This window comes from Sitophilus oryzae, unplaced genomic scaffold, assembly GCF_002938485.1.
Source record: "Sitophilus oryzae breed Bouriz unplaced genomic scaffold, Soryzae_2.0 scaffold_1112_pilon_pilon, whole genome shotgun sequence".
NCBI lineage: Eukaryota > Metazoa > Arthropoda > Insecta > Coleoptera > Curculionidae > Sitophilus > Sitophilus oryzae.
This window is the reverse complement of record NW_022145741.1, coordinates 686487-700223: the sequence shown is the minus strand read 5'-3', so window position 1 is coordinate 700223 and position 13737 is coordinate 686487. Positions and strand designations below refer to the sequence as shown.

The 13737-nt window shown below is 32.6% G+C and overlaps 1 protein-coding gene across 2 annotated transcripts; it reads left to right on the top strand.

Moving 5' to 3' along the window:
* Positions 1 to 6246: 6246 nt before the first annotated feature.
* LOC115882610 lies at positions 6247 to 12580 on the top strand. 2 transcript variants are annotated; one of them, XM_030900814.1, is made up of 13 exons: positions 6247 to 6444; positions 6526 to 6720; positions 6774 to 6998; positions 7056 to 7320; positions 7419 to 7566; positions 7627 to 7713; positions 7769 to 7819; positions 7907 to 8056; positions 8124 to 8334; positions 9203 to 9813; positions 9869 to 10015; positions 11955 to 12111; positions 12171 to 12580. In XM_030900814.1, exons 1-13 carry the CDS (start codon positions 6334 to 6336, stop codon positions 12363 to 12365), a joined length of 2553 nt encoding a protein of 850 aa, XP_030756674.1. In that variant the 5' UTR covers positions 6247 to 6333; the 3' UTR covers positions 12366 to 12580. The 2 variants fall into 2 exon arrangements, with proteins under 2 accessions (XP_030756674.1, XP_030756666.1); XM_030900806.1 differs by having other exon boundaries at positions 7056 to 7332.
* Positions 12581 to 13737: the final 1157 nt, after the last annotated feature.

Sequence of the window (13737 nt, the reverse complement as noted above, 5' to 3'; positions counted from 1 at the left end):
GTCAAAGCGCGGGCCTTATATACCCCCTGGCGGTTGTTTCTAGATTTTTCTAAAGAATTCTATAATTTTCTTTACTTTCTGGCGAATGCGCCAGGTTCCTCAATGCACGTTGCGATTATTTAGCAGTATGCAGTTATGCAACCAGTAATACACCTTGACAATATAAAATGACAGCGATCTTCATTTCATAGCCATCGCTGACTTTTTTTCGATCATACCTTTGGATTGCTTTGGATCATACCATGATAATACCCATCATAGATACCCATGATCATACCCATGACACGCGCATGACACCCATGATACCCATACATGATACAAATATATGATACCTGTGTATAACCTGCCCAACAAGCAAAATTTATTGCTGGAACATTGCCATAACTTCGCAAAACAAGGTGTAACATTGCTTTTTTCATTGTAGGGAGGTTTATGCAAGGTGGCAGGTTAGCTTAATCTTCCGCCAAATAACATTGCAGTGCAAGGTTGAAAAAAATGTTGATGCAAGTTTATTGAAACCTTGTCACAACCTCGTGAAAAGATTTCACAATATTATTGAAACGTTGCTAATGTAAAGTTCAAGAAAGTACTAATTTGAGATTTATTAGCAATATTGTTAATTTTACGTCAATATAATATTGGTAAAATTATATTGTACCTATATTATTCAAAACTTATTGCCCATTAAACTTTCTATTTTGTTATAACTTATTAACTGACTTATTGCCAAAATAATATAGCAAAAATAGATAATGTTCGCAATAAAAACCATTTCATTCATCGGAGAGTATATATACAGTTCGTCTGCTGGATCTGTGTCTATGAAAGGAATGCGGACAAAAAACATTTAAATAAACAGCAATATACAGTACGTCTGTCCGTTCTGTAGCTACGGGGTATCCGTGAGAGGGGAAACGATATTCTCTCGATGTTTTTCGTAAAAAATTAGACGACACGTCCCATCAATAAAAATTCGACAAATTTGCAAGTAGCCAATAAAATGAGTGGGCGGAGCGATTTGCGTTGACATAATCGTCGTAGTCGTAATAAAGTCGACGTATAAAATATATTGCCGTTTATTTAAATGTTTTTTTGTCCGCATTCCTTTCATAGACACAGATCCAGCAGACGTACTGTATTTTATACGTCGACTTGACGAATACGTCACCGCAAATCGCTCTGCCCACTCATTTTATTGGCTACTTGCAAATTTGTCGATTTTTTATCGATGTATTTAAACAGCCGTTAAACGGTAGCCTACTAAAATGCCGTTAACAGATATTGAGACGTCATTCATGTCGGCGGAAAGTAATGCCTGGGCTATAAGCATTTTGAAAGAGCGCCTGTGGCTCCGTGGCCGAGGCTATCGCTTCGTGAGCGAATGGTCCGGGGTTCAAATCTCACGCCGACCAAGACTTTTTTATATTTTTTTTTGCTTATAGCGTGATCTTATTGCATTGGTTTCACTCTTTTTGGTTGGATTGGTTTAGTTATTTGGTGGGTTGGTTAGCGTGGTTATTTGGAGGGTGTTAGTTCATTGGTTAGTTGGTTATGTGGTGGGGTTGGTTGGTTTTTACTAATTTATATTTGTTTTTTATATTTTTTTATCAGTGTCGAGGTTAGTTGCGTTGGTTATTTGGTGGGGTGGATAGCGTTGGTTGGTTAGTCCTTATAAAATTCCTATATTTCATAAAGCCGTCAAGTGCGTCACATCAACGACGTCATACCTATTAACGGCATTTTAGTAAGCTACCGTTTAACGGCAGTTTAAGTACAGCCTTTTTTTTACGAAATTTTTACGAAAAACATCAAGTGAATATCGTTTCCCCTCTCACGGATACCCCGTAGCTACAGAACGGACAGACGTACCGTAAAAATGATTTTTTAATATTTACTTATCAATTAATGAAAACGTTTTTTCTTACGAACATTAGCAATTTTATGTTAACAATAATACATCAGTAATAGGTTATACAGTACGTCTGCTGGATCTGTGTCTATGAAAGGAATGCGGACAAAAAATATTTAAATAAACAGCAATATATTTTATACGTCGACTTGACGAGTACGTCACCGCAAATCGCTCCGCCCACTTATTTGGGCTACTTGCAAATTTGTCACAGGCTACTTGCAAATTTGTCGAATTCTTATTGATGGGACGCGTCGTCTAATTTTTTACGAAAAAAATCGAGAGAAATATCATTTCCCCTCTCACGGATACCCCGTAGCTACAGAACGAACAGACGTACTGTAATCAACAGAAACATTAATGGGTATTAAATTGTAGACTTTCAGATAGGTATAATATACTTTTACTAATATTGTATTGACGAAGAACAAACAATATTGATAAAAATATGCATATCTCTATATCCATTGACTTAGGAAAATTAAAAATGCACGGTATAAATATATCCCTACTAAGAAAGTTGAATTTGTCAAACAAATTGAAAAAAACAAATAAAAATTAGAAATTTATCACTTACTTGTTTCAAAAATATCAAAAATACTGTCAAGTACTGCGAACTTACTGATCTTTTCGGCTGCTCATTAAATAAGGAATTACCAAATATCTTTGGGAATTACACAACTCCGACCTCTGATCGAATTTCTAAAAAAATCTTACAGTTGAATGTCTGAATTAATACAAAATATATAGGTACAGTATAAACATTATTATATATTTCTTATTCAAACATACAAAAGGACAGTATAACATTAAATATATGTACAAGGAAAAGCAAACTTATATTTTAATTGATTTTTTGGATCTTTCATATTTTGTCTTCGCATGTTGAAGTGTCTTATTCATGGTTTCAAATTCCTCTTTGGTAAAGTTTTGAAATCTATATCCAATCATTTCTAAAGCAGTAAAAATAAAAACAATCAGTTGTAATAAATATAAAACAATGAGTAACTTCCTCTTGTGACAGTAATCTTTGAGGCCCCTTCATGTCCTTATTTTAAAAATCTCAAATGATTAAAACATCATTAAAAAAATATTATTGGGAATAATTAATACTGAATATTATTTGTGATTTTATCATTAGATTGATATACTCAAAGATATTTAAACTCAAGTTTAAATATCTTTGGATATACTCGTATCCTGGTTTTATCTACTTCAATTTTCAGTTGGCTAAAAGCTAACCTGAAACAAAATTTAGCTTATAAACAAACTAAACAAAATTTGTTATACTTATTCATGGCTTATTAAAACGCACATGACAATAAAATTATACTTACATTTACGTTCATTAAAATCTCATTCGAAAAGCTAAAACGTGATACCAAAAACGCATACGTTCAAATAAAATATACGACGGCCTCCCCATAAGAGCAATGAGAGGATTTACGTCCCAGTATTGAAAGAGGACAGAAAATCGAGTCGAATGGTTTCAAGACATAGGCAAAGAGTAGATAAGACAAGAGACGACAGTTCGCGCGGTACCTTTCATGTTTGAGTGGTGGGGAGAGTGACCTCGTCTCGCTTGTCCCTTTAAATTTTCGTAACTTTTTCGCGGGAAATTTGAAATAGACTATTATTAAAATTTGCCTGTATAGCTTATAAATAGTTACTGTGTGGGTAAAGAGATAAATAGAAACGAAAAAAATGAGTTTTCTAAATATTATATAAAATAAATTATAATTAGAAACATATTTGTCGGGGAATAAAGATAATAAAAGCAATATTTTGTATATCGTTGGTAAACAAGAGAAAGTGACCAAGTCGATTTGTAAGAAATGTTTTATTTACGTGTATTTTTTTTACATATGGACTTGAACAAGTGTAATATCACAATGTGGAGTTTATGTACAAAAAAATAGAGTTGCTCAATTTTTATTTAATAAATCCTCGCAATTACAAGCTTCTAACCATGTCTTCGATCTATGGATTACATTTAGTTTAATAACATAATTATATAGTATATTTCTATAAAAATACTTTTCAGGATCCTTTGGAAAAGAGTGAAATATTATGTTTGTCGAAGAACAAGACCTATTTTTGCAGTCTTTATAAGCACACACAATGCCACCATCTCGTCTTTTCCTGCTACTCGTGTCCTGTTCAGTATTCATATTTAACAATAATTACAAATTAGAACGCAATAAAAACGATACTAAAATTAAACCTTAAAAACTCTCAAAACGATAATATATCGAAAAACTCTGAAAACACACTTTAAAAAGGCAAAAATGCAAGAAAACAACTAATCAGATTTGTTTATGTTTAAGCCTGATTAGCACAGCTGATTAGCGTCCTAAAATCTTAGGTTCGAATAAATAAAATGCGCAGTTGTCAGATTTTCAGATTTTATCTGTTTATCTTGAAATCGACCAACTTTAGTCATTCTGTTTCTTTGATATTATCAGTACATTGCGAAAAAGAACCTAAACCAACCTAAACTAAAATTTACATTTCCGTATTAACATACGTTACTTTATATCCTTCTTATATTATTAATTTATTTTCAGAAAATCTTGTTTATTTTTCAAAGAAATATACTTGGCAACAGACAAAATGGGACTTGATGGGACCTTTAAATTTTAATATATCTGCGTCTCTCTCGCGAAATTCGACTTCTTTGTTCACTGTCGTCTCTTGTCTTATCTACTCTTTGACATAGGTTCATCCTAAGGGTTCATCCTTGTTTAGTCAAACCTCCTACAACTACAACACAAGGATAGGCTTATGTAGGAAATGCATTGAAATTCTATAGCCATCCTTCAATATCGGGACAGGAATTTAAGCGGTACCCTCCGTATACTTTATTTTAAACGTATTTGCAAAAACGAAAAAAAAAGTGCGTTAACCTAACCTAACTTCTAACTTATACTTTGAACAAACTTTGAACTTATACTCTTTGTATCATGGACCATACCCTTGAATGCCTTTGATCATACCTGTGATCTGTAATCATACCCATATCATACTCTTTGACCAGAGCTTTGACTATACAGGATGTTTCAAAACAAATGCGAAAAACTTCAGGGGGTGATTCCTTGTTCAAAATAAAGGGTAGTTTGCTTCATAAACGTTGGGTCAAAAGTCAACCATTAGGGAAATATCGCGCTACAAAGATGGCGGAACAATAATGTTTTTATTTTTTATCTTGAAAACGAAAAGAGATATATAAACTAATAAAATTTTATGGAAGCATTACTGTTATGAAAACACACTTTCTGGTAATTTTTTCACTTTTTTAAAATGAGTGGAAGGGGTTGAAATAAACTACCCCTATCATTCTTGTTAACGAAATTTAAAGAAAAATCTTATCAAACACACGCAAAAAAATTAATTTGGATAGTTTAGTTTGTTTAGAAACTTTTTATCTCTTGTATTTTTTGATAAAACTCACCGATTTGAAATTAAAAAATAAAATGTAAAGCATTACATGCCAGGACAAAAAACATTTTTTGATAAAGAATCTAGTGGGCTGCTGTAATTTTTTTAGGAAAAAATCTAGTCGGCCGCTGTTACTTTTTAGGATGTTTCTAATATTATTTTATTTGACACTACTCTACTGCAATACGTTATTATCTAGATTATTATTATTATCGTTATTATCACTAGATTCTTAATCTAAAAATGTTTTTTGTCCTGACATGTAATGCTTTACATTTTATTTTTTAATTTCAAATCGGTGAGTTTTATCAAAAAAACACAAGAGATAAAAAACAAACTAAACTATCCAAATTAATTTTTTTGCATGTGTTTGATAAGATTTTTCTTTAAATTTTGTTAACAAGAATGATAGGGGTAGTTTATTTCAACCCCTTCCACTCATTTTAAAAAAGTGAAAAAATTACCAGAAAGTGTGTTTTCATAACAGTAATGCTTCCATAAAATTTCATTAATCTATCTCTTTTCGTTTTCAAGATAAAAAATAAAAACATTATGGTACCTACCAACCTAATGGTTGACTTTTGACCCAACGTTTATAAAGCAAACTACCCTTTATTTTGAACAAGGAATCACCCCCTAAAGTTTTTCGTATTTGTTTTGAAACACCCTGTATAACAAATAGGCATAAGATTGGCGTTAATCTTTGGGTTTACTTGGTTACTATCTGGTTACTATTACTATTAATCGTTTTCATTTTTGATTGTTATAAATAATAAAATGTTTAATTTTTAAATGTATGTATGTGACCGTTAAAAAATTTATAAAAACCGCCATCCATTGTCCAATAGTAGCTGATAATTTGACGGTAAAATAAATGTCAATCATGTCATATGTCATTTGGTATGTTTCAAATTTCAAAAAAGAATGTTGCCGAGATGCTGAGTGTTGTTTGTTTTTATACCTAATAGTCAAGAATAGCTTTAAAAATGTTTATTAACGATGTGAATAAAAAGGAAGAAATTCGAAACATTGCCATACAGCATTTAAGAAAGGATGGTATCAAATATAGACCAAAAAAGGGGCGTCCACCCCCTCAGGTAAATATTCTTACACAGGAGTAGAATGCATTGTGGAATGAATACAAAAGACTATAATCTGCTATAATTTTGTTGTTTTAGATAACTAGATATGGAAAAAAATTCTTTAAAGTGCCATTAGTTAACTTGGAGACTGAGACAGTAACATTATCAAATGGTCAACAACTGACAATACCAAAGAGAATTCATGAATTATGTACTTACATTTTATCCAGAGTACAGACTGAAGGAATTTTTAGAAAGGAGGGCTCAAAATCTCGACAAAATGAAATCAAAGTAATTTTGCAGTTGTTTAAATATTAACAACGAATGAAAATTTATTTTTCTAGTTGTTGCTTGACCGTGGCTGTAGTTTAGGAGATGAACACCATGTAATAGATATAGCAGTGGTTTTAAAATGTTTTTTAAGAGAACTACCAGAACCACTCATTCCATCTAATTACCATGAGCTGTTTTTACGCTGTAGCATAGTTGAAAACAAGTTAGAATCTTTGTTGTTGTCGTGTTTATTGTTGCCAAGTGAAAATTTAAATGTTTTATCTTATTTAATGCAGGTAAAGTTGGATTTTTATTTTGGTCAGTCTCAATTTTTTTTTATTAAATTATTCTAGTTTTTTTATGAAGTGGCTGGATATTCTTCATGTAACAAAATGAATTTTGGAAACCTATCGATTTTGGTAGGGCCTAATATATTTCCTATTGATGAGAAAATGGTTCCAAAATCCTCTCTTATGATTACAAAGATATGTGATATAACAAAATTGTTAATAGAAAATTCTAAGAATATTGGAGTTATTCCTGACAATATAATAGAACAAGTGGGACAAATAAGAGAAGCTGAGTCTGAAAAAAGAAGAAAAAATAAAAGGAGAAGTGGTTCGTTAACAAGTAAATAGTTTACTAAATAGAAAAGAACTAAAAACTATTTTTACTTGCTTGATTTAAACTATATTTTAACACATTTTTATACATAGGAATGTTCAGTGGTCTAAAGAAAATTGTCAGTAGTAAGTCAGATGAAGATTTAATTGGAAATAATATAGTTACACCTGATTTGTTAACGCCTACTGTATCATATTTGAAGAAAAGGAAGGCAGAGAGTGGGTTGTCACTGAAAAAAAAGTATAGTAATTATTTTATTTATACCATTTTTATGTAACAAATGTTTTTTTTTCAATCTAGGAAAGATGTTTTAACAAAATTGCCTGATTGTGCCCTATTAAATACACCCTTTAGTCCAACCAGGACTCCGGTCAGCGTGAATCCAAAGTACGTTTCAAAGTATTAAATATGTTATTTTGATTTAAGAGTTACAATGTTTTAGTGGTTTAAAGACGAATAGTGTCCTAAATCTGGACCCAGAATGTGATAACATGTAAGTTTTTGATATTAATAAATAAAAGTAAAAAATGTAAACTGAAATATTTTATAAAAATTCAAAATATGAGATTTCTTCTCTTAGTCACAAGGAAAAGAAAATGCACTGGTACATGAGAAGCAAAAGTATGAAGAGTTTAAAAGAAGATGAAATACCTACACGAAGGAACAGTTTGGGCGCCAAATCTTTGTTGGAAAGAAGATGGTCTGCTGTGAGTAATGCTGCCAACTTGAGGTGAGCCAACAGAGATAAATAATTATAATAATAAGGCAATTAAAATTATTTGTTGTAACACAAATAGAAAGAAAAAACGGAACTCTTGTGCTGGTACTAAAAAAGAACTCATGCTATCACAAAAGAATCTCGGTTTGAAACTAGAGGAGCCGGACTACATTAGAGTACCTAAAGTGGAGTATGAGGATTTTAAAAATAGGATTACAGAAATAGAAAGACGAATCTCTTTGGAGTTGGAAAATGCACATACTATGGATACTAGAACAGTGGAAACCCAGGTAGGGATGTGTAAAAATATTGATACTGAAGTCGAAAAGAATCGATTTTTTAAATATACACGATTTTATTTCTCAGATCGAGATGTAGGAACTTATCGATTTTTTTTGAAGTATCAATACCGAGTACGTCTCAAAAGTGGCTCAACTCTATAGGATTTATAGAAAGAGGGCTTTAACTAAAAGGCACAAATATAATTTAAAAGCAAATGGAGCTTTCTTTATTTTATAAAATAAAGTTTACAGCTACAGTGCGTACATACGACTAAACGCAACTAATAGAAAATCGGCAGAGATCGAACTTTTCAGTTCCATAACCTATTCAATTCTTTTCAGTCACTTCTTGTTTCACCATGCTAATGGGCCACCCTCGTTCCATTTGAGAAAATTGAGATATGATTAAAAATACGATTTAGGCATCTTTTAACTGGCCAGGGTAAGACACGAAAAATATTAGACGATAAAATCTATTTTTCCAAAGCTCCTTAATTAAAAATTAGTGTTTTTAACACAGCCATGGCACTCTGGATTGAAATTTAAAATACAATTTATTTTTAAGCAAAAATGTCAAAAGTTGACATATTATATGTCATTCAGAGTGCCATTTTCTATCGAATAAAGTAAAAAAAATACCGAGGGTGCCATTTAAAAATCAAAAGTTGTAGTCATTTCCGGTGAAACAGGAAGTGACCGAAAATAATTGAATATGTCAATCAATCCAAATTTATGTCATATACTAGCATATGAACTACTAAATCTTGTTTTTCTATCTGAAAAAATAAAAACTTATAGAGGTGTGCCACTTTTGAGACGCATCCGGTATACTGATATTATCGATATACTTTTTAAATATCTACATTTTTATTTTCAGAAACAACTTATGGACAATAACAACATAGAAAACGTCCAAACCGCTTACAAAAAAACTTTAGAGTCGGCTTCGATCAGTCCCATCACAGATCAGCTAGCTAGGAGGCTAAGCAGGGATCTCAGAATTCGCAGGAGCGCAGATAATAAGATAATTCGATCTCCCAGCGCTCGAAAAATAGGGAGTATTAGAAGAAGGTCGACAGAAAGAGAGAAAAAAGGGGCTCAGGTCGTTAGGAACCAGTCCTGGCACGTAGGGACAGTGTCCCTCATTCCTAGGATCGAGATAACGAGGAAAAAACAGGATGCAACAGACTTAACTCCAACATTACAAAAATCGCCTGCAATGTCTAAAAGATCCCTAGGACTCAAACCAAGAAGCCCTACGACCTTTACAGGAAACGCTAAGAACTTGCCACAATCGAGCCCTCAGATTTCAACCAACGTATCCGGCTCTACGAGTTTTGACACGACAGCGACGTCATCGGATCATTGGATCAGTGCAGAGGGTTTCTTTACCAGCCCTAGTAGTCCGCAAGACGTGTCCGCTAATGGTAGGGCTTCTGTGGCTAAACTGAGAAGTCAGAATATGGGTATGGTGAGAGCCAAAGCACGGTAAGTTTTTCATTTGTAAATATTTTTTTCCAATTCTATAATTATTACTTTTTAGCTTGTTTGATAACTTAAAAGACTGTGATTCTTCTATATCTTCAAATCAATCTTCACAATCTCAACCCAGTTCGATAAAAAGGTCTATAAACAGATCTGGTAATGGTATATCTGTTAAAAGTAGTGACTCTACTAGAATGTCTCATAGGTTTGTATTGTAAATAAGTTTAAATTTAAATTTTTTGGCGCAAAGTGTGGCGGTTGAGATCTTATGAATTTAGGAACTGTAGAAAGAGCCAGGAATAGGAGGATAAAACCTTTCCGTAAAAACTAGTTTTTTACATGTACGGAAACTAGTTTTTATGAGGTGCATTTTCTACGTATAGAACATGTATGTCGGGAAGGTAGAGACATATCTATTTTTATTAGTTTTTAACGTGTTTTTATTAATTTGTACGGTTTTTTTTTTCACCAAAAAGTAAAAAATGGGAAGAGACGCGTAAAAGTCCGTGCTTGTTGGCAGTTTATTGTCATCATTTTATATTATACCTTAAAGAAAAACTATATAGGTTTGGTGCATTCTCCGCCGGCGCTGCCGCAATCGGAGAATATCGTAAACAACTAATATATACAAATACAAGGGTTTAAATAGCGAGTATACGAAAAATTTATTATATAACTATTCTAAAAGTTTTAGGAAGTATAATTTGTAAAAACTCTAAAAATAAAAATAAAAAAGTAAATATTTTGATATCTTCAGAAGGTCTAACTTGTATTATAATTTATTATTTCAGCTAAAAAAACTTTTTAGATGAGCTCAACTACAGTAACGAGCATAGTTTTATGCACCAGTTTTGCTAGTGGGGCATAATTGGGGCTATATCGGCTATAGGCTTGGTGCATTCTCCGCCGGTGCTGCCACCATCGGAGAATATCGTAGTAAACTAGCATATACCAATAGCGAGTATACGAAAAATGTATTATTAAATTATTCTAAAAGTGTTAGGAAGTATAATTTGTGAAAATTCTAAAAATAAAAATAAAAAAGTAAATATTTTGATACCTTCAGAAAGTCTAACTTGTATTATAATTTATTATTCCAGTTAAAAAAGAATTAGATGAGTTCAGCTACGGTAGCGAGCATAATTTTATCACCGGTTTTGCTAGTGGGGCATAATTGAGGCTACTTCGGCTATAACGAAATTTTTTAAAGGTACATAATTATAATTTTAGATGTTCATAAAACATTTAATCACTAGTGGATTAAAAAAAGTATACCATTAATATTGCAAATTATATTTTATCCTCTCATAGTAAAGTACGTCTACTGGATCTGTGTCTATGCAAAGAATGCGGACAAAAATATTTAAATAAACAGCAATATATTTTATAAATCCGTACCTAAATAGAAACGGCAGAAAACACTCCATCCACTCATTTCATTGGCTACTTGCAAATTTGTCAATTTTTTTTTTGATGGGACGCATCGTCTAATTTTTTACGAGAAACGTCAAGAGAATATCGTTTCCCCTCTTACGGATGCCCCGTAGCTACAGAACGGATAGACGTACTGTATATGTCCATATAGTTTTTTGATTATGTAACGAGCACTTTGTTTTGTTTACTCACTTGTTTCGTCGAACTGCTTGAATCCATTTTTGCTTTTGATCAAATCGGTGTAAGAACTATGAAGCTATAAAATGCTGTTTCGGAACAGTTGAATATCCGGGAAAGTTGAGTTATTGAATGTTATTGCACCCAACAACGCCCTAATTACGCTCTCCTTTACGCGTTAACATATTTTCTGCAATTTTATTAACATTTGAAATCGTCACAACACAACACGGCGCGGCGCCTAGTTCGGATTCTTTTTAACTTATTTTTTATTATACCTGAGTGTTTTATAGTTTCAATAACTTCACTAGCAAAAAACTAAAATACTTGATTATTATGATAAAGCAACGATCTCAATATTATTTTAATGCGATCAACATGAACTGTAATCGGGACGGCTCGGCGTGAAATACATAGCGAAAATTTCTGATTTCTGCCGTATACAGCGCTGCGGTCGAAATTTTTTGTAATCAGCTGAAATGCACCAAGCCTGATAGTGCTAAATTGTTTATTTATATCTAATAAAATTCTAGGATAAGAGCTTTAAGATCTGAAGAGAAAAAATATAAGAAAAATAGCATTTCTCCGAGACGTAAGTATGGAAACGTTTCTCAAAAGCAAAAACTACAAGCTCTGGGAAAACAGTATATCAAAAGCAATAAAGAGACTAGTTCCAGTGATATATTACAGGTATTTTAATAAAACCATGTGCACAAATAAAGATCAGATTAAAGTTATTTGTGTTTTAGGATTATACAGAGATGACTACACCTCGTAGAGATCTGAATGGCATTGAAAAAGCGATATCGTCACCACGAAGAGGTCAGAATCAAAATATGCCATATATTAAAGTACCGCTTACTGTAAAAACACCAAAAAGACTCTGTAGAACGCCTGGAGTTGATAGAAAGACTCCACTACGTGTTTTAGCTACGCCTATATAGAGGTTCTCATTTTTAATGTTGATTTCTGATTTTTATTTGTTTAAACCTTTTTTTTGCAACAAGTGTATCGTTATTTAACTATCTGTTTTTTTTATTAATACTTTTGACAAGAGTGAGTTTTCTTATTTTTAGTTTTTTGTTTTGTTGCTCAATTTTAATCAAGAATCTCAACTCAGCTCAACTACTGATTTGAATATCAACTGTAAATGTATTTTTAGATATTAAAATATTATATATTTATATTATAATGTGATTATCTTATGATACTGTTATACATCATAAAAATAATAAAAAATAATTATCTACCTTATAATATTTATTTTCTATTATAATTATTCCTAATATTTTATATCTAACTTATGGTAAATTTGAAATTAATTCGAATGAGCTAGTTAAAAATTACCCAGAAAATTACCGTAATAACACAGATAATAACTACTGTTTTTTAAATAAAAAATGTTAATATGATTTTAATAAAAAAAAATTAATGTGCGCTTTCATGGAACACAGCGGCTGACCGATCGCTGAGTATTTTGCTCAGCGGCTGACTATTTTTGCGTGTAAAAAGAGACGACCGTTTAGGGCTTTGAATAAGGTTTAGGGAAACCGTTTACTCAGCCGCTGACCGTCCCTGAACGCGCCCAATGTCACTTTTTGTGCTTTTTGTTTTTTAGTCATTGGAACATCGGTATAAAATCGTTTTTAATCATGATTCTAGTTCTCTGAAGCCCCGTTCTCAGAACGACGACGTATCACCAGTATGTCACCAGCTACACTTGCTGTCCTCCATTCGCGAACTTCGAGTTCCGGGCTTTACGCCCTGGGGCTACTCGAGAACGGTTCTGAAAGGAGCGGTGCGCGATAGGCAAGGATACTATATAGAGATATGGATTGTTCGATTCCTATCCTCCTGCACTGTCAGTTTTTCTACGTCATCTAATGACCCAGTTGCATTTCGCGCCAAAAGTTTTAGACAGTGACAAAGAATATCTTAATACCCTAGAAGTCTCGTCTGGCATCAAAATCTGACCTGTCGATGGGGCCTCGCTTTGGCGAGCGAGGCCCCAACTTCGTGGAGCCTCGCTATTTTGCTCGGAATTGAACGAATAGACGCGCGGCGTTGCCTTGTTTTGTGTGTACTTTCTTGAATAGTTTTAAATTATAGTTTCAAATTTATTCTATTGCTATAATCAGTCTTTCCGTTCTCCGCACTCCGCCAGTTTACATATAATATTATCTTATATAATTCCCGTGTTACAGTTTTGGTTACTGTATTACTCCTCAGAAACGGCTTAGCTGATTTTTGATGAAATTTTATATGTGTATATTCAGTAGGTCTGAGAATAGGTAGTTATATATTTTTTATACCCTT

What these genes read in the sequence shown, in the direction of transcription:
- LOC115882610 (XM_030900806.1), top strand. Translation starts at nt 6,334, where the DNA reads ATGTTTATTAACGATGTGAATAAAAAGGAAGAAATTCGAAACATTGCC. An exon ending in CCGGTCAGCGTGAATCCAAA is followed by an intron (nt 7,714 to 7,768) that starts GTACGTTTCAAA and finishes ACAATGTTTTAG; the next exon opens with TGGTTTAAAGACGAATAGTG. An exon ending in GACCCAGAATGTGATAACAT is followed by an intron (nt 7,820 to 7,906) that starts GTAAGTTTTTGA and finishes TTCTTCTCTTAG; the next exon opens with TCACAAGGAAAAGAAAATGC.